At 40.7% G+C, this 21,318-nt stretch overlaps 3 protein-coding genes across 4 annotated transcripts; 2 read left to right on the top strand and 1 right to left on the bottom strand.

Moving 5' to 3' along the window:
* On the top strand, positions 5,834-13,264 carry LOC8082754 (dynamin-like protein ARC5). 2 transcript variants are annotated; one of them, XM_002442872.2, is made up of 17 exons: positions 5,839-6,316; positions 6,973-7,137; positions 7,249-7,371; positions 7,782-8,003; positions 8,439-8,572; positions 8,657-8,749; positions 8,955-9,018; positions 9,183-9,231; positions 9,328-9,410; positions 9,781-9,938; positions 10,388-10,448; positions 10,783-10,845; positions 10,949-11,049; positions 12,209-12,266; positions 12,342-12,650; positions 12,766-12,930; positions 13,022-13,264. In XM_002442872.2, exons 1-17 carry the CDS (start codon positions 5,960-5,962, stop codon positions 13,088-13,090), a joined length of 2,274 nt encoding a protein of 757 aa, XP_002442917.1. In that variant the 5' UTR covers positions 5,839-5,959; the 3' UTR covers positions 13,091-13,264. The 2 variants fall into 2 exon arrangements, with proteins under 2 accessions (XP_021302310.1, XP_002442917.1); XM_021446635.1 differs by having other exon boundaries at positions 5,834-6,316; positions 9,183-9,410.
* LOC8076303 (probable L-ascorbate peroxidase 6, chloroplastic) lies at positions 13,928-18,062 on the bottom strand. The gene is made up of 11 exons (XM_002441875.2): positions 17,882-18,062; positions 17,674-17,790; positions 17,119-17,239; positions 16,945-17,045; positions 16,752-16,839; positions 15,528-15,595; positions 15,356-15,442; positions 14,796-14,870; positions 14,643-14,720; positions 14,450-14,554; positions 13,928-14,363 (listed from the first exon to the last, which is right to left on the bottom strand). Exons 1-11 carry the CDS (start codon positions 17,963-17,965, stop codon positions 14,346-14,348), a joined length of 942 nt encoding a protein of 313 aa, XP_002441920.1. The 5' UTR covers positions 17,966-18,062; the 3' UTR covers positions 13,928-14,345.
* On the top strand, positions 18,277-19,984 carry LOC8076302. Its single transcript, XM_002442871.2, has 2 exons — positions 18,277-18,304; positions 19,440-19,984. The coding sequence occupies exons 1-2, from the start codon at positions 18,277-18,279 to the stop codon at positions 19,982-19,984; spliced, it is 573 nt and encodes a 190-aa protein (XP_002442916.2).

Raw genomic sequence — 21,318 nt, 5'->3', positions numbered from 1 at the left:
CATACCGAATGGCGTGTGTTTAGAGAGTGGAGAGTTTCCGTACAATCATTTAGAGTTTACCCTTTCCTCAATCTACACTTACCAGAAAATCATCTAAAAGTCACACAAAACATACCTCGTTCGTCCTGTGATTTGCTCATGCATTTGTTAATTTGTAGAAGGGTACCAACGTTACCGATTCATGAATAGTTTTGGGGGTTGTCCTAGTTTATGATATACAGTATGATATACATATCCAGTAAATAGATAAGCTTTTACTAATTTTACTAGAAAGAGTCTGCCACTGCAGTTTCAGAAAACATGATTTTCGGTAATTTTGTAGCCAAAATGGAATATAAATTCTATTTTAAGTTTAAGATAACATAAAAGTAAGTGTTTCTATTATGTTGCCAAAGTGAAAGGAACTAGGAGAATGTCCCGCGCGTTGCTGCGGGAATTACCGATAAACTTATACTATCATAATATATGTTAGTGGATGATTTTTAGTATTCTAGCATGGACAACTAAATATATGTTAGAAAATGGTGTGGTTTGCTAATGTGAATAACATAGATACATGATAAATGATATGTGTTAGTTCGATTTATTAGTGGATAATGATGTGAACACTTTACATGGCGGGGTAATGTATTAGTGGGATGATTTAGTAGATGTTGATGTGGACGCTTTGCATGGCAAGGGAATTAGTTAGTGGGATGCTCTAGTGGATGATGATGTGGATGCTTTGCATGTCAAGAGAATTAGCTAGTGGGGTTTATCTATATAAGAGATATAGATGCCATGAGAGCACCTATTTTAAAGACAACCTATATCATTATTCTTTTGTGCAAGATGCAATTGGGTTTATAATTAAGGGCCTATTTGGTTCCCTATGCTAAATTTTAGCTAGCTAAAATTATTTTAGTTACTCTTGGATGACTAATAGAACTAAACTATTTTAGCTCCTTTTAGTCAATGTGTTTAGAACTTTAGCTACTGACTAAAGCTTAGCTAGCTAAAGTTTAGTTGGTGGAATCAAACAGGGCCTAAGATTCTTCAAGAAAAGTTAGGTTCTAAATCTTTACCGAGTACAATGGGCATTACATAATTGTTTTGAAAGAAATGGGATAAGCTATATGCATGGCAATAGAGTGTTTCAGTGCCCTATTGACACCCAAATTTTCACTTCACCGCCTCTTCGGCTCTGCAACCTATACCACGTCCTTTGACTCATTCACCTATAGCACAAGTCTATTACATAAGTATCTTCCTCGTGTGACTAAAAACAACATACAATTACGTTCTATATGTGATCATGTTAACTTAATTGATATGTGTCTAAATTATAATTATTGAAATGTGTTTTAATTTCAAGGATCTAAATGGGACCTTAGGGCACTCTCAATGCTAGAAACTACATGTAGTTTCTATACATATTAATTTTTATAGACACTATATAAAGAAACTATGGTCCCAATGGATACTTTCTATAGAATATTTTTTAATCCAATCACATTTATTCTCTCTTCATTCTCAGCCAATCATATCACTTTATGTCTTGGATTTCGTGTAGACTTGATTTCTAACTTAGGGCACTCACAATGCAAGACTCTATTACAGAGTCCAAGACAACTAATTACATATTATTTATGGTATTTTGCTGATGTGGCATCATATTTATTGAAAAAAGAGGTAGAAAAAATAAGACTCCAAGTCTTATTTAGACTCTAAATCTACGTTGTTCGAGGTAATAAATAATTTTAGACTCTATGACAGAGTCTGCATTGTGAGTGCCCTTAGACCCAGTTTCTATGATTTTTGCTCTCTCTTCAATAACTACCTCGCCACATTAGCGAAATGCTTATGTGGCACTACAATTAATATCTATAAGAATCATAATAGTTTCTGCATTAGGAGTGCTCTTAGTGATCTTGTTAAGCCCCCTTGTGTTGTGCGACGGATTTTAGAGCGAGTTGTGGTTGAAGTCATGAGGTGGTGTGGAGCGACTTTGGATATGCTTTGATGGAGTTGGCTCAATGTTACACCCTTAGTTTTAGGCCCTCTAAAAAATTTTCATCCATCTCATCGAATCTTTGGACACATGCATAGAACATTAAATATAAATAAAAAAATAAACTAATTACACAGTTTGGTTGAAAATCGCGAGACGAATCTTTTAAGCCTAATTAGTCTATGATTAGGCTTAAGTGCTACAGTAACCCACATGTGCTAATAATAGATTAATTATGCTTAATAGATTTGTCTTGCAGTTTCCAGACGAGATATGTAATTTGTTTTTTTATTAGTTTCTAAAAATCTCTCCCGACACATTCGATGTGACATCCAAAAAAGTTTTATCTCCAATCCTAAACCCTAAACCCTAAACTCTAAACCCTAAACAGGGCCTTATCTTAACTAAGGCTAACTCCAACGTGACACCGTGGCTAGTGGTTTGAGGCTCCACTTCTGCTCTCGGGGCTCACGTCAAGTTGAATGGAGGCTTTGCAGAGGTGTCAGCTACTGCATCTACCTGACGAAAAGGTTGGAGCACTCAACGGGAGGAGCGTTGGAGGTTTGTGGCGAAAAAAAAAGACATACACTTAATAATTCGTGTGCTATGACGGTATGCCTTGTTTAGATGTTTTTTTAAAATTAACACTTGTAGCACTTTTGTTTGTATTTGACAAAAGTTATTCAATCATGGATGAAAGCCCAAGTTTAATTTTGGTAATTAATAACACCAAGTTGCTAATGCCTTGTGTTTAAGTGATTTGAGTTAGGCATATCAACACATGTGATGAAGGTGCATGGTGGCATGAAAAGGTGGCCACATGATCACAAAGGGATGAAGCATTAAGCGGAGATCATGGTGATAGACAAGGAGCAAAGTTATCAAGGCAAAGGTATAAACATAGGGTTTTACTTTTGCCGGTCTAAGATGAGTAGAGAAGTGATTGACCGGGTTTAGAATAGATAGCCGACTATCAAGAGGGGAAATCACGGTTATCTCTCGAATCAAGTGCTACTAGGTCCATATCTTAAGCATATGCATTAGGATCTAGTAAAGTGCTAACTTAACTCCTTTGGTGAAAATGTTTGTGAAAAGCTAACACACATGCATTTTGGTGGTGGACACTTGTTGGTGTTAGCACATTTGCAAAGGAGGTGGAGTTCCTAGGGTTGAGAGGGGTTTGGGTTCCTCTCTCCCTCCCGCCGAGCTTGCGAGGCGGGATTCGGCGCTTTTGAGAAAAAATAAGTGTATATTTTCTATTGCACCCGTGGGAAATTTGGAGAAGTCGCGGGAGTGTTTTCTCTCTGAGAAACACTCACCGGACGCTGAGTGCGGAGGCACCGGACGCTGGCCTCAGCGTCCGGTGTGCTTGACCCTGCTAGGGTTAAGCACCGGACGCACTCTGAGAGCGTCCGGTGGTTAGCGTCCGGTGTGAGGGCGTTTTGCGACCCTCTCTGCGCATGGGTCCGGTGAGCACCGGACGCTACCGGTGCTTAGCGTCCGGTGACCCTGCGTTTTGCGACCCTCTCTGCGCATGAGTTCGGTGTGCACCGGACGCGTCCGGTGATCCGCAGGTGACCGTTAGGATCTGACACGCGAGTTTCAGGACGGACACGTGACCAACCCCTGAGCACCGGACGCTGGAGGTCGAGCGTCCGGTGATCACTTGGTAACGTCCGGTGCCCCGATTTTAGCCCAGTGAAAATGGCCAACGGCTAGTTTCTTTGAGGGGCTTATAAATTGAGGGTGGCCGGCTTTGGGAGGCTCGCTCTTGCATTTTTGATTACTTGAGGCATACTTTGAGCTAGAGAACACTCCCTCCACTCATCTCCTTGCTTGATTGCTCATCCTAGTGAGATTGAGTGAGATTCAAGTGCATTGCTTTGAGAGTTGCATTTAGTGGCACTTGATTCTTGAGTTTGCTGCGGATTTTTTGTTACTCTTGGGTGTTTCCCGACGCCCTAGACGGCTTGGAGCAGCGGTGGTGTTGAGCTCGTGATTGGAGATTGTTTCGAGCCTCACCAAGTGATTTGTGAGGGGTTCTTGAGCCTTCCCCGCGGGAGATCGCCATTGGCTACTCTAGTGGATTGCTCGTGGTTTGGAGGATCCCCATCTTGTGAGTGGATGTGCGGCACCCGCTGAGGGTTTGGCTTTGGATTGCCAATCAGCTCGTGATCCATCAAGTGGGTGTATCGCCACAACGAGGACTAGCTTGCCGGGAAGCAAGTGAACCTCGGTAAAAAATCTTGTGTCATCTCTTGCCGAGGATTCTCTTATTGTTGTGATTGATTGATTGGCTATATTTCTACTCTACAACGTCGGTATAACAATCTCTCACCTCTCCTTTACTTTTGTGCATACCTTGCTAGTTGTGTAGCTTGTTTAGCTTAGTTCTCTTGTTGTTGTGCTTTAGTGTTTAGCCTTGTACTAGTTTGTATAGGTGGCTTGCATAGCTTAGTTGAGCTAGTGCTAGAATTGCTTCGCCATTTGTTTTACTAACTCACTTGCTTAGTGAAGTTTGTAGAAATTTTAAATAGGCTATTCACCCCCCTCTAGCCATTTGGACCTTTCAATAGACTAACTAGGCTTAAAAGATTCTTCTCGTTTTTTTAAGTAAACTGTGCAATTACTTATTTTTTATCTATATTTTTAATGCTCCATACATGTGCCGCAAGATTCAATGTGATAAAGAATCTTGTAAATTTTTGGATTTTTGAGTGCATATAAACAGGCCTTAAGACAAAACCGAGATGATGTGCAAAAGTTGTCTGTGGCCTTGTTTAGATCACCCCAAAATCTAAAAACTTTTTAAGATTTCTCATCATATCAAATTTTGCGGCACGTGCATGAAACACTAAATATAGATGAAAAAAAAACTAATTGTACTGTTTATCTGTAATTTACGAGACCAATTTTTTAAGCATACTTAGTTTATAGTTGAATAATAATTGTCAACGAAAATACTATAATATTAAAATTCAAAAAAATTTCGGAACTAAACAAGGCCTAAGCCTGTGTTGGAAAAAAAGTTGCCTCCTTTTTTTTATCTACGTGCTGAAGTCTAAGTAGTCATATATATGTCGTTAGTTCTTAGGGCCTGTTTAGATTGGGAACGAAAATTTTTTGGGTGTCACATCGGATGTGTCAGAAGGATGTCGGGAGGGGTTTTTACAGACTAATAAAAAAACAAATTACATAGCTCGTCAGGAAACTGCAAGACAAATTTATTAAGCATAATTAATCTATCATTAGCATATGTGGGTTACTGTAGCACTTAAGGCTAATCATGGAGTAACTAGGCTTAAAAGATTCGTCTCGCGATTCTCAACTAAACTGTGTTATTAGTTTATTTTTTTATCTACATTTAGTGTTCTATGCATGTGTCTAAAGATTCGATGGGATGGATGAAAAATTTATAGGTAGGAAACTAAACAGGGCCTAGTTGGATTGGTCTTTTGCACCGAAGTTGTTGGGTGGTATCCTGGATTTAGGCTCCATAAATAAATAGGTAAGTATTTGTTTTTATTTCTTTTTAATTTTAATAAAATCCGTGACAAAGCTTTTGTGTTTTTTTTAAAAAATAATTTGTTTTTTCTGCGACGAAAAAAGAATTATATTAGACAATAACTAGGTATATAAATACGTTACAAGCACTCTGAATTACATAAAATATTTAGAAAAAAATCATCTAAATTATATTCAATTTCTAAATAGCATCAAATCTTAAAAGTAAACCTGTATGATATTTTATAGTATGGATGATTGTACAAGCAAACAAATTGGTAAAAAGGCCTAAGAATATATGTCCAACGAGTCTATTGGAACCTGTTGTCTGTTCAAAAGAAAACAAAGATGAAAAGTGCAAAACAGAATGTAGCGAAGAAAAAAAAAACCAAAGAGATAACGCGCGGGCGCACGAGCAGTGCTTGAAACCAGCCGCCCCACTTCTCCACCCACTGACTGACCCCAATGGCGACGCCGGTCCCGGCGGAGGCGGACGCGGGGGAGGCGCGGGAGCTCCTCTACGAGGCGTACAACGAGCTGCAGGCGCTGGCGTCCGAGCTGGGCGGTGCGGCGGTGGCGCCGGCGGTCGTGGTCGTCGGCCACCAGACGGACGGCAAGAGCGCGCTGGTCGAGGCCCTCATGGGTTTCCAGTTCAACCACGTCGGCGGCGGCACCAAGACGCGCCGCCCCGTCGCGCTGCACCTCCGCTTCAACCCGCGCTGCGACGAGCCCCAGTGCCGCCTGCTCTCTGCAACAGGGGACGCCGACGAGCATGATGAAGCCGGGGTTGCCGCGCGCCCCATGCCGCTCGCCGACATCCAGGTGCGTACGCTCCGTGACGGCGCGCGCAAGTGCCCCGTGTGCTCCCCCCTGCTCTTATGTATCTGTAAAGTGCAATGCACCCCTTGTGTTTGTGTAATTGCCTGTGTCCTGTACTCCTGTGCCGGAAGGAGGACCTGGGGTGCTGCAGATGGGATGGGATTAGTCATTACGAAAATAATCATACGTATAGCATTTTAAGGAGAAGGGATGGGTGGGATATTTGTAATGCACCTTGTGTGTTTATGTGATTGCTCTCTGAATATTTCTTTATGATGTTGGAGAAGCTATTTGGTAGCTAATTCGATCTATTTATGTTGAAAGTTCGACCAGCATCCAATAGCTAACTTCGTGGTTCTGTATACTTTATACTGTTTATGAACTTTTAGGCTAGTTTGCTATAAAAAGGAGGCATATAGGACAATTGCTACCAAGCACCATCTTGATACATGAAATCATTTGACTGTCCATAATGTCGAATATGCAGCTTTTGATTGCTTGATTAACAAGGAAAGTGTTTCTCCATTTTGCTATATTGTCAAATTGTAATGCGGAGAAGGTTTAGATCATTGTTGCATTAAATGATTCCTTATTCTGATTTACCCAAACTTCTGTTGCATGTGGACATTATTTTGTAAACTCTGCTCAACTACTTTCAGGCATATATTGAAGCTGAAAACTTGAGGTTGGAGAATGATCCATGCCAATTTTCAGAGAAGGAAATCATAATTAAGGTAGAATACAAGCATTCCCCCAATCTCACCATTATTGACACTCCAGGCCTCATCCTTCCAGCTCCTGGCCGTAAAAACAGAGTTTTGCAGGTACTTTGTTTGTTTTCCTCTGCATCAGTTTACAGTAGCCATTTTAACCTTTTTAGGTGCATCTGATTCCGCACTGAAACTGTTCTACCCTTGGCAATCTTGTGAATGCAGAGCCAGGCTTCTGCTGTTGAGAGGCTTGTTCGTGCTAAAATCCAGCATAAAGAGACCATCATACTGTGCCTTGAAGACTGTAGTGATTGGAGTAATGCAACTACACGGAGAGTAGTAATGCAGGTTGGTGTTGAAGTAATCTTTTTTTATATGCCTAATTCCTCTAGACTAACATTTGCATGATTTTACACCAGTTACAGTCATAACTTATTGGGTGTCATACATAATCAAAAGACAAAATCACTTTCTGGACTTGTGGGCCTTCAACCAGAGCTTGACCTAGGGCCTGTTTGGTTCCCCTTGCTAAATTTTAGCCAGCTAAACTTTAGTCATTTTAGTAGCTAAACTTCCAAACACACCGACTAAAAAGGAGCTAAAACAGTTTAGTCCCACTAGTCACCTAAGAGTAGTAAATTAATTTTTGCTAGCTAAAATTTAGCAAGGGGAACCAAACAGGCCCCTAGCACAACCCTTCTGCAACTGATAAAATGTTTCCACTAAACAAAGTTTTATTTTGCCTTTTGGTACTGCAGGTCGACCCTGATCTCGCCAGGACTGTTCTAGTCTCTACAAAACTGGACACTAAAATACCACAATTTGCTCGCCCCTCTGATGTTGAAGTGTTTCTTCACCCACCAACATGTGTGCTAGATGTTTCCTTATTGGGAGATTCTCCCTTTTTCACATCAGTACCCTCTGGTAGAGTTGGTTCTTGCCATGAAGCTGTGTTCAGATCAAATGAAGAGTTTAAGAAGGTATAGCCAGTACTGTCTCATAAAGAATAATGCATGTTATCATTTCCAAGGGCTACATTACAATCACATCATATTACTACTTCGCAATTTAACCTTGTTCTATGTACATAACAATCTTTATTTTATAACAATACTGTGGTGAACTTCCCCATAGTTTTTCATTAAAAAAAAATCAACAGAGCTTGACTACTGAAATCCTAAACTTGATATATTCCAAAGGGATGGAATATCATAGAAAGAAAAAAAAACTGCTTTTACGGAACGTTCTAACTGAACTGCTTTACAGAACACAATGCCTATGTTTCAGAGCAGCTTTTTTTGCCAGCATTGCTCATTAGATATCCAAATTTGGGTTTTTTCTCTTATGTATGTATAACATAAGCAGGAAACTTTTCCACAAGGCATCTAATGTTTTTTTATTGTGTTGTCATGAAGGCCATCTTATCAAGAGAGATGGAAGATATTGCATCTATTGAAGATAAGTTAGGAAGGTCACTTACAACCAAGGAGAGAGATAGAATTGGAGTGGGTAATTTAAGATTATATTTGGAAGAGTTGCTGCAGAAGAGGTACTGGTGTATTAGCAATAATGTATTTTTTCATTCTCATATCTTTCTTTTGAATGATACAAATGTTGTTTCTGTTACTGAAAGGTATGTTGAGAGTGTTCCATTAATCATTCCACTTCTTGAGAAGCAACATCGAAATACAACAAGTAAATTGCGTGAAGTCAGTCATGAACTCAGGTGATGTTTTACACTTTTAGTTGATTACCTATTCAATAAAGTGGATCCTTGTAGTGGGTTATGTGGTGTTTCTGAAGCTTAAAGTTTTGATGGAAGGCTGGGTTATGTTCTTCCCCATATGTCCAACTTTACATGCTCATGATAATATATTTGTTATTCAAGAATCAAGATGTATTGTTTATGTTGACATCCTATATCTGAACAGTGATATGAACGAAGCCAAACTGAAGGAGAAAGCTCAGCTATTCCATGACTCATTTTTGACCAAGGTGCTTGTACCACACATATAAGGAAAAAACTACATTATTGCTTAGATGGTGCAATCTTCTTGCACTACAGCATTTGATTCCACGAATTGTCTTAGAATGTTGTATTCAGAAATAAAAGCTGTTTGAGATAGACTTAAAATTAATGCCGGATTATTTCATTTCAGTTATCTTTGCTATTGAAAGGCATGGTGGTGGCACCCCCTGATAAATTTGGTGAGTATTTAATCTCGTGTGATTTATTTTATGGAGGTCTTGAGGTTCTTGCTACATTCTGCTTTTTTATGACTTGTTTAAACTGTTGGACCACAGGAGAAACTTTAGTTAATGAGAGGATTAATGGAGGAACATTTACAGGAAGTGAGAATTTCCAGCTCCCGAACAAGATGATGCCAGTAAGTTCAGTTTTTTTCTTTTTGGTACTAAAGATGCACACTACTACTCCCTGATTGTGTTTAATATGCTTTCCTAACAAGTGACAAGCCTTTAATCAATTAGTACTTAGGAGGGGCACGCTGATTTCAGCTACTTGAGTAGTTGACCCATGAAGCCATCATCTTTTACCACGTTTTGAACATTAAGCATTTGTTTTCTACAGAAGCTAAAGGCTAAACATATTTTATCTCCACTACTCAGCTAGTTGTATTAGTTTATTGTTTCGCACACCATATACTACTACCTTGGCTATGGATGTAATATAGACTACAGTTATATTAAGTGCATTTTTAATTCATTTATCAAATGTTTTAAATGTCCTTTTTGCAGAATGGTGGAATGCGTCTTTATGGTGGTGCACAATACCATCGGGCAATGGCTGAATTTCGTCTGGTAGTTGGTAGTATCAGGTGCCCTCCAATAACTAGGGAGGAAATTGTCAATGCTTGTGGTGTTGAGGATATTCATGATGGGACAAACTACTCCAGGTATCCTAGGATCCTACATTCCTATGATCAGATTGAGTTAAAATGACATCAGTGGAAGAGATTCAAATCTGCAAACATTGAATAGGATATTCTAGGCTCATGCTAAGGGTAGGATTAGATTATTATATTGACATGAAATTGCATCAAAACACAAAATGCAATGCGAGGTGTTCTTAAGTTGTATTAGTCTACTATTCTTTCTTTCTTTAGTTTTTTGCGGTTTCTTTATTTTAAAGATGACATCCTTATATTGCACATTTTAAATGCTGATCTTTAAGAACCGTAAGGAATTTAAAGTTAGTTTAGCTTGACTGAAATTGACCTGAGTAAAACTGTACGTCTGTACTTAGTTTTCTTGAATTGAATATAGATAAGCACATTTTTCATTCCGAAATAATATAGTTACACTGTATATTTTCTTCATTCTGAACATTGACTGGTTTTGTTAGGACTGCTTGTGTAATTGCTGTGGCAAAGGCACGTGACACATTTGAGCCATTCCTTCATCAGGTTGGTCAGCTTGCCTCATGTGTGGGCTCATTATTGATCTGCCATTTGGATTTCGTCATGTTCCATTTCCATATATATTTGTCATACTTTGTGTGATTATGGTTTCAGAAACCTGCAACAGTCATTTTCATGATAGACGTGTCTTTTTTGTTTGGGCTTCTTGTGCAAGACATTCCCTTTCTAAAGCATGTGATATATTTAGATAGTGGTAGCAATAGCATGATCAACAAAATAATTAAATAGTTCAACTATTTTGTAGTGGTTAGATAGGCTTTGATCTTCATTTGATTACTATGTTTCTGAGATTGATAACTGTTACTTAATCTTAACGCAGCTGGGTTTTAGGCTTTTATACATACTGAAGAGGCTGATCCCAATCTGTGTTTATCTGCTGGAGGTACTAATTTGTCCTTAAGTTATTCAAATGATAGGATTTTTCTTTGTCTTTTGATTATGTTTTTTTTTTTTTTTTGGAAAATTGCTCTGATGGGACTTTGTAGAAAGATGGTGAGGGCTTTAGTAGCCATGAAGTGCTTGTAAGGCGTGTCCAGGAAGCTTTCAAGAGGTTTGCTGAATCCACTGAGCAATCATGTCGTCAAAGGTAAACCTTCCAGATTCTAATACATATGAATGGCTATATTGTTTATTTGCTTGTGTGCAATCTAGTGAAAATACAATTTATTTGCAAAGGCAATGCTCATATTGACATCTTGCATCTAGCATCTTTGATTTGAAACTGCAGCCACCTCTTCTAACATTTCTTGTTGTCAACAGTTATTGTGCTATCTATGGATCACCTATTGAAAATATAGGTTGCCTATTTGTCTTTATCTATAAGTGTTGAAAACGTTTTTCTGACTCATTTACTTAGTTATGCTTGTCAGCTGTCATTTTCCAGTTTCCATTCAAATTGAAAAAGAAAAAGATAAAAACAGCACTTTTAGATTGAATGGAATATCATATTTGATGAAAAGGTGTATGGATCCTTTTCAACATATGCTCTCAGTGGTGGGCAGGGAGTTGACTAGTTATAATGCTAGTCATTTTGTTTCACAATATTTATGGAATGGTGGAGTTATTTGGTCTAACGATTATCCTAGTGAAGGCTGTTTTGAGTTTGTCACAAATGGTGGAATGTGGATATCCCAATTCTTAGTTTCTTACCATCGTACCTTTTACCGCTGATCTGTTGATGTCAAATCCTGTGTCCCTGAGCATTTTGTAATAAGCGATTTGAGGGGTTTGTGTTTTTCAGTTAAGTGGATTAGTAAAATAGAGTTATTCCTTGTTTGTTTGTTTTTTCTGGGATACGCAGGAGAGCTGCGTATCATTGCATTAAGATAGGAGAAAAGGAGGCTCAAACGCAAAAGTACAAAACAGGTTCAACACCACCCCACACTCACACCAACACACCCAAAAGGAACACAAAACACACACTCCGGCCTACAAATACGCCTTGTTTGTTTTAGCTTGCAGTTTGTTACGATCTACCTCCCCCTTGCTTGCAGATTGTAACAACCTGAAATCCACTGTCCACAATCTGCAAGCTAAAACAAACAAGAGTACAAGACCCTATAGATGCAGCTATTTGTTAGCTATTGACCTATTGTACATGCCCAGTTTCCCACTCCTTACTCCTTAGCTATAACTGCTAAATCCCATCATTTGTGTTCCCCCTGATGTGCTTATATAGGCTTTGTTAATTGTTACATGGGCAATATAGATTTTTATTTCTTTGTATGTTCAAATTTCTAATGCAGGTGTATGGAAGATCTGGAGAGTACCACTCGTTATGTCACTTGGTCCCTTCACAACAAGGTGCACTTTTTACACTTTAGGAATTTTAGATACATGCTATCAGCATGTGTGATGTTTTTGCTCTATTGGATGCAGAACCGTGCTGGATTGAGACACTTCCTCGATTCATTTGTTGCACCGGAGCAACTATCAGTGAATACACTGAACGAGCAGTTTTCTGGCTTGAATGACAACAAACAGGACAGGGCAAAGGGTGACTCGAAGTCAAACCATTCAGACACAAATTCGTCCAGTGCTGTGCCAGAGACAAGACTAGTTGATCTATTGGATAGCACACTCTGGAACAGACGTCTGGTGCCCTCATCTGAAAGACTTGTTTATGCGCTGGTTCACCAGATTTTTCTTGGAATCAAAGAGCATTTTCTTGTCACCACTGAACTGAAGGTCTCCCTCATCCGAAAAAACTTGTTATGCCCTAGCTCACCTGATATTTCTTACTAAAAGCTGTTCCTTTTCCATTGTTCATGGCATAATGCTTTGGCTCATCATGAAATTGCAGTTCAATTGCTTTCTCCTCATGCCGATTGTTGACAAATTACCAGCACTTCTAAGACAAGACCTTGAATCAGCTTTTGAAGAGGAACTTGATAGCATCTTTGATGTCACTCAGCTGCGCCAGTCACTTGGGCAGAAGAAGCGAGAGCTGGAGATCGAACTGAAGCGGGTATGTCTTTCTATATAAAAAGAACTACAGTTTTAAGTGCTTACCATGTTAGGATCATTCCGAATATTCAGTATTGTTTTGCTGGATTCAGATCAAGCGCTTAAAGGATAAGTTTGGGGAGATAAACAAGAAGCTCAATTCTCTTCAGGTTAGGCAGTAGCCAGTAGGTCAGCCCAAAATTTAGCAGTAGCTTGGTAGACAGTCTAGGTAGTGTTTCAATGCTGTAATAAAATCATTGGTCATCTAGAGTTACTTCTTGTTGTATCCATTTAGTTGTAAATATGAAGTCTTCCTATATATGTTTTAATGTATGTTGTTGCTCATGGTTTTCGAAGTCGTTTTTCTTTTCCACGGTTCCTAAATCCGAATCGTTTTGCAACCGCAGTGCTGTCAGAGCATGATTCGTTATTTTACTGTTTTTTGGAATCGTTTTGCAGTGCTGTGAGAGAATGATTCATTTTTTTTTAACGCAACGATTCGCTATTTTAGTGTTGAATCGATACTGTTTACCCGGTCTAGTAATATTGCATCAGCTATATCAGCCAAATAGGTCGACAATAACAGCAAGCTCCAACCCAGCGTATGCTACGGCGAGGGTATAGACGTATAGCTGAAGGGAGCAGAGGTTTCGTGACCTAGCTTTCAATGCATCCAGTGTAGTTTCATCCCCATAAAACTCTCTTTACTTACATAAAACTCTTATCACCTCTCCCTCTTTATTAATATAATATCACATCAGCATATTTAATATTCATGAAACTTTGATAAAACACTATTGAGATAGGCCTAATACCTTAAGAGCAGCATATTAATCGCATGTACGATACTCTTTCAATCCCATTAAAAGTGTCGTTTTTAACTTTTGGGTACCATGTTTGATCATTCATCTTATTTATTTTTTTTTACAAATTATAAAATAAATGAATTACTCATAACAAAATAATTAATATTTATATAAAAATTTTGAATAAGACAAACAGTCAAACAAGATGGCATGGAGTTCAAAACGTCATTTTCAATAGGACGGAGAGAGTATATATCATCTCAATAAAACTCAAATTTGAGTGTCATAAGATTTGCGCATGTAATCTAGCATAAATGACAAACAGGACACATGGAAGAACAAAATTTGGTTCAATTCGGTGGGAACATTCATTTGGTAAGCTGAATGCAGTACCATGCAACCAAGGTAAACGTCGGTTAGTGTGACAAATATTTATCCTGAAATGACGGATGCCTCTTTATTCTAGTGTAGCATACTACTCAAATAGAGCATGCTCAGCACAAAAATCTTCCTTTAATCAGTGAATCCTTCTTCTGGGGCCGTCAATGAACTCGAACAAGTTTTCCATGCAAAACCTTCGAAAATGGTCGTGCAAAGGAACATGACCCTGTCGAGTCGCCTTCATCCACATCTACTCAAGTGAGATGCCCTGCAAACATTTCAATGAAAAGCATGTTACATGACCTGAGTACCTGACCACCTCTCAAGACTGGAAAGTGTCATGAATCCTTTTACCTTTGGCGGGTCAAATTTTGCCCCAAGATTGCTTAATTTGGCATGAGCTTCAGCATAGTCCTCGAAAAATGCATCCTGATCCGTGGCGTATTTCTCAGCATAGATCTTCAAGTATGAAAAGTCATCATGAGACTTGGTCCAAGAGAAAAGCTAGATATGTGCAGTTTTTTGCAACATGAGGACCTTCACTAACCTTGAATGAGGAATCCTCAAACAGCACAGCGTCAGTAGGCAGAACTAGGAGGTCCTCATCTCGCCTTTCTTTGATAGCCTGAATTGTTATGCCCACATTTTTGTTAAAGCTACATGATTGAAAGGTATCCTATGGCAAACTTATGGACAATACCTTGAAATAGCTGTTGTCAAACTTGAGCCATTGAGATGTCCAAGATTGCCCCCCAGGTGCACCAGGTCCATCTTTCTGGCATATCAAAGTATCAAACAAAAGAACAATTAACAAATGAGTGAGGTAACACCACTCCATCACCATTCAGCAAACAAGACTGTATAAATGTGAAGGTGCTATTAGTGTACTAATCACACAAAGAGCATCTTTACAAGAATAATGGTGGAGAGAATATAGATAAGATCCATAGAGGAGAAAGCTAGCAGACACACCACAATATAGTGAAAAGCGGGCAGAGTAGACAATAATGTCTTATCAGATAACAGCACAGACAAGTAATCAAATATGGTGTCCATGCAGCAAATGTATAAGCAAGGACCAATCAGTAGGACAAAGCCAAACAAGAAATTAACTAGCAGTCTAGCACGAATAAAAAATACTGGTTACACTCACATTTTACTCCCTAATATAATAAGTAAATTATGAAGGACAGGGACAGGCATGCAAATGCAATAACTGAAAAAAAGGACAGCACATGATTAAATCTGTAGGTTACATACAGTGTACTTTGTTTCTGGTTTACCCCAGCCACTACGCTCTGGTCTTGCCCGTCCAAGTGTATGAGCTCCTGACAGTGCAACAATTTCCTACAGAACGGAAATAGTTGTAACTAGCAAATATAGAATTATGCCGAGTCTAATTTAAACACAGCATTCAGTTCACACTTCACACCTTGTCATTCAGGCCCATTCTGTAGAATACTTCACGCAAATGTTCCGCAGGTGAAGGTGGGCCAGCAGCTGCATGGGTGAGAAAATAGAAATATGAGTAACCTTGGAATAAAATCTTCTGTACAGAAACAAAGCATTGGCAGTATAGTGTTGAACTGTCAACTTAAATAATTATATGGCATGAAGAGATCAATCAGGAACCACTGGATAGGGGTGTTTGAAACAAGAAAATTGCAATGCTTAGGAAGATAATGTGCAGTGTCATTTTGAATTCTATGACCATAAGACAACTGTATGAACATGATTCTATTCTAGGTAGCGCAGCTTCTCAATATTTTGTTACATTGTAGGATGTGGGAACTTGAAACAATTTACCCTGTGCACTCTGCATGTTCAGCCATTTGATTTGACCAGACTGTAAATCCCACAAAGGTAATTCTTTAAAAAGACTTATGCTTTACAGATCACATAACACTGTTCTATGACTTTAGCTTGTTTCTACCTTCATATCTTACTAATTAAATTCCAAAAGAATATAGATTAATCTGTCCTAAGCATCTCAAAAGCTGAATTTGGAGGCACTACAGATAACCCAACAAACACTGGTGGAATGAAAAGGGATACCATTAAAGTTAGCCAGGGCTGTATTTACATCCTCTACTTCCAATATTGCATCAGCATTTTGTTTGTATTTTAGTTTTTGGTGTGCCAAATTTGCACCTTGAAGACAAATAAACATTAGGTACCATAAATCTGATAGGATGTGTCTCAGCTTAAAGTGGATGATGTCCAGGACTAGGACAAAGTATATTTTCTGTGACATGGATCATAAACTTTGGTAATATTAATCTGTTGAAAGCTGCCAGTGTGCTAACATGCCAAACTTTCATGAACAACTAAGCAAGCAAATACAAGTCATCTATGGGTTTAAATATGATAATGATTTGATAAGAGATAGGTATCGATGTTTTAATCGGGGAGTTAGCTGAAAGTTTGCTATGTGGTGGAACTCTGAGCACAACCATACAAAGGTTAATGAATCAGATACCGATTCGGTGTTTCAATCACTAAGCAATGATTGTAAGAGTATGCTTGGATTAACATCAATCAAATGAAACTCAAGGAACAACCCTATGTTCTAGGTTCTGGATTCTGAGTCAGACTCAACATAAATTGGCACTATGGTATATGAGTTAAGATCGGTCAAAAATTCATTATTACTGACCAGGAAGCCTCCCCTCTGGTGGGCATTGTTCAGGGGCAGTAACGTCAACCCTTCCATAGATCATCGGAATTTTGGGGCCACCTGCTTCCTGAAATGAAAGAAACCAGAACAACCAGTCAGTTGTCATTAACAAGAAACAATTTATGAATAAATATCACCTAATCATTGGCAAGCTGGAGCAATTTTAAGGGACCTCAATGGCTGTGGCGCTGGCAAGCTGAAACAGATCTGCATACGTAACACCTGAAAACTTGTCCTTGATCGATTGGATCAGCTTCAGAGCATTCACAAGACCTGTTATGAAACTAAATGTAAGAGTATCCCCTCATCATGAAGTTACAGTTAATCGATTGAGAAGAAGCTTTACCAGCATTGGCCCCATGTTTTAACTCGACTTCAAATCTCAAGCTACCATTAGCTCCACCGCACTTGGGCCACTCAGGAATGTTCTTGTCATAGGTACCAGCATCATGCCAACCTAATCGAACCTGAACAAAAATATAACTCGTAAGTCGTATCTAAGCAACCCGGAGGCTGAAGCAGCTAATGCTGGATTGCGATTCGCGAAGAGGAAAACAGTAATGTGCACACAAGCAAAAATACCAAAATTAATCTAGCATAAACAGAAAGAACAGTGCATTTGGGGCACTAATACATCTCCCAAAGCTAACTCTGTTGCATAAACTGATGTGTGGTCAGCTGAGTAAAAATATGGCCAACTAAATCGACCGAGTTCCTTCCTTACCCAAAACAAAAGGTTGCAGAGTATTATTATTTCATCAATTGAACGAAAACATGAGAGAGACTTTGTAGAGATGCAGAATCTCTGGGTGGCTAGATGAATAAACAAGATCCCACAGTACAATCACTTGTCTGCTCCAACCGCAGGGAGCCTCGGCACGAGGAGAAAGAACTACCGTACCAGGATGGGATGGCAGGAGGTTGCCTTGAGCAGCTGCCTGACGTCCTCCCGCGCGCTCCTCAGCTCGGCCGCTGCGTCTCCCGCCGCCGCCGAGCTCAACGGGTGCCGCCCAAGCTCCTGCGCCGCCGGGAAAGAAGCACGCACGAAATCAAGGACCGGTGTGACGGCGAGGGCAGTGGGTAAGGGCGAGGGGAGGAGCCGCAGGTACCTTGGAGGCGAGGAAGAGGCCGCGGAGAGGGTGGATCGGTGAGCCGCTGGAGACCCCGCGGCGGAGAAGGTGGTGGACGGCCATGTCGGTGCACCGGCGGCGGGGGAGAGGAGGGGTTTAGAGGAAGAATGGTCCGCGTCAGTGGAGGCTGGAGAAGGGAATGGAACCATGGACCAATAGCAATTTTTCCTGCATTTATTAGCGGGAAAAAATAAAGAGAAAATGGTGCCCTCGAGGTCTTGATTCTTGTATGCTCTGTTATTACGAAATAATATTTTTTAAAAAAAATAAATCAGCATCAGTATTAGCATCAGCCGTAAAAATAAATAGCCGGAAGCCTAGAGGCAAAGATTCTTTTAGAGGAAAAAGTTTTTTTTCAAAAAGAAAAAACAGAGATGGATAGGAGGGATAGAAAACCTGTCCGTATGAGCCATATCACAACCACAATTTTTCTAATTCTCTTAGTTGAGGTGGACTTCTCTTACTAGTACAGTGCCCGTGCTAACGCTACGGATCTATTGTAAGGATGTACTTGAAAACCTTTCAATGAAACAATGATAATATTTTCATAGTGTTTGGTCTCACACAATTGCATATGATCATTCATATAATATAACCTAGAATACACTCATGAATAAGAAGGAATAATAAATTCTTCTCTCTCCTACAACGAGGAACAAACAAAGGGGCTAAACTGCAATAAACACGTCTCCCCTCGGATTCCCCTCCCACCACCACACCACACCCCCCCCCCCCCCGGCTGCAGAGCAGAGTCGACTTCATCCAAGCTCAGCTGTAACATCCCAGATTTTTACGAAAAACCAAAAATATGAGCTTTTTAAAATTTTTCCTATAATTGTGTGAATCATATAGTTTCTAGGTGAAACTCGATCCTAACCCGCTAACAAACCGTTGCATCAATATAGAATTGCTTGTAGGCAAGTGCTTTGTTCGTGAGTCGGTTTAGTGTTTAGTCCTATTTAGGGTTTTGAGTTTCTTTTGGAGTGCACAAACCCGTAGCAAAGTCTTACCAAATCTTCGTTGAGCCTATCTCAAAGGCTAGCGAATCCCTTCTCAACCTTTTCGTTGGAGTACGTCTCAAAACTCCATTGGATTTTATCCGATCTCTTTTCGAATATTTCTCTAAACACCTTTTGCTTTCTCCTTTCTTGGGCCAATTCTTTCCCCTTTTCCCTGACCTCCTTGCGCCACTTTCTCAACCGCGCGGCCCAGCACCCTTCCCACGCCGCGAAGCCCACCCTGTGTGGCCCAGCACCCCCCCCTCCCGTGGCCTAACTTCCCTCTCCCTCCCCGTGGCCCAGCAACTGAGCCAGGCCCGAGTCGCTCCGCCAGCCCAGCTGGGCAAGCAACCGGCCGGCGCCCTCCCCTTCCCTCCGGCCCACGCGCGCGCCAAGGCCCAGCTGGCCTCCTCGCCATCCCACTCAGACCCGTGACCCAGCGCCTAACCCTAAGCCGCGCGCCCCAGCCCCTGGAGGACAACCGCCGCCGCCTAGAGCGCGCACCGCGCTCAGCGAACCTTCCCTTTCCCCGGGCGCAGATCCGGCTCTCCGCCGCCTCCTCCTGCTCCTCGCCGTTGTCGCCGCGTCCCTCCTCGTCGCCGACGCGCGGCCGTGCCACACCTTCCTCGTCGCCTTCCCCGTCGATCCCAACCCCAACCCCAGCAGAGGCGACGGCGCCGTCCACCACCACCTCGGCATCCCCCACGTCGCCACGGTCATCACCGTCTTCCGCGTCCGCCGCCTCGGTCCGCAGGTCCCCCACGGCCACCGCAACCACCACCACCACCACCTCCACTCCATCCCCGCCAACGTCCAGATCCACCGCCCCGATCTCCCGCACCTTGCCGCGGGCGCGGCTGCGGCCGCCGGGCCCCAGGAGCGCGCCAGGGGCATCCTCGTGGTCGTCGTCGGGCTCCTCTTCGGCATCGCCTGCGGCGCGCTCTCCATAGCACGACGTGCACGAGAAGTTGGAGGACAGAGGTCGACGGGAAGAGAAGAGAGTGGAGGTAGCCGATGCTTGGAGCCGCTGTGCGTTTCGCCTAAACCGCGTAGGTGCTATGGAGCCGCAAGCACGGTCTTCTGATCTCGCCCGGCTCCTGTATCCCTTCTCTCGTCTCGGAAGGGGAAAAAAGGGGGGGGCTCCAGTGCAGCGGCCCTGGGAATCGAACCTTGGTCACAACATTGTGTGCGGTCGCGTGTGAGTGGGTGGAAGCGGGTGTGTAAGGTCGTGATCATACTTCTAATCTAGGCCGTTAAATCTGTAAGACATGTGTTGTGAGTCGTTGATCTTGCAGGTGGAATTTGCCTAGAGAAGATTTCAATTATAGTAGAGATTGTTTTAGCATTTAAATTTTAGTACAAATTTTTCCTACTAAATGTCTTCTAGTGAAATTCCCTAGTACTTTGACTAATGATAGTATTTTATTACTACTTAAAAACACTAAAAAAACTCTATTATTTTAGTAGTGTATAGATGCTCTTTACACCTAAGCTCACACAACGGACACGTCACACTAGAGAGCAGCACATTTGGATCCTGATCAACCAGGCAGCGACCTCAACAGCTAACGCGCTCTAGGAAGCTGCCTAGCCGGACAAGTTTGCTAGTCCCTTAGGCCTTGTTTAGTTCCAAAAATTTTTACAAAATCGACACTGTAGCACTTTTGTTTGTATTTGATAAAATTGTCCAATCATAGACTAACTAGGCTCAAAAGATTCGTCTCGTCAATTTCGACCAAACTGTGTAATTAGTTTTTATTTTCATCTATATTTAATACTCTATACATGCGTCTAAAGATTCGATGTGACGGGGAATCTGAAAAATTTTGCAAAATTTTTTGGGAACTAAACAAGGCCTAACCAAACAAGCTCTTCAATTGAGGCCTTGTTTAGTTTCAAATTTTTTTTAGTTTTGGGTACTGTAGTATTTTGTTTTTATTCGGCAAACATTATCCAATTATGGACTAACTAGACTTAAAAGATTCATCTCGCGATTTATAGGTAAATTATGTAATTAGTTTTTGTTTTCGTCTACATTTAATGCTTTATGCATGTGCCGCAATATTCGATGTGACAAAGAATCTTGAAATGTTTTTGATTTTTGGGTGAACTAAACAAGGCCTGAATTAAAATCCATGCAAGCATCCAAACAACAGTAGACCCTTCCTAGACCCTTGTAACACACATAATATCACATATGGCCTTGTTTAGTTCCAAAATTTTTTGCAAAATAGGAATAGTAGCATTTTCGTTTGTATTTGACAAATATTGTCCAATCATAAACTAACTAGGCTCAAAAGATTCGTCTCGTCAATTCCGACCAAACTGTGCAATTAGTTTTTATTTTCATCTATATTTAATACTCCATGCAAGTGTCTAAAGATTTGATGTGACGGGAAATCTGAAAAATTTTGCAAA

The sequence above is a fragment of the Sorghum bicolor genome, chromosome 8 (genome assembly GCF_000003195.3).
Source record: "Sorghum bicolor cultivar BTx623 chromosome 8, Sorghum_bicolor_NCBIv3, whole genome shotgun sequence".
In the NCBI taxonomy this organism is placed as follows: Eukaryota; Viridiplantae; Streptophyta; class Magnoliopsida; order Poales; family Poaceae; genus Sorghum; species Sorghum bicolor.
Note: the sequence above shows the minus strand (reverse complement) of the source record. Positions and strands in the feature narration are given on the sequence as shown.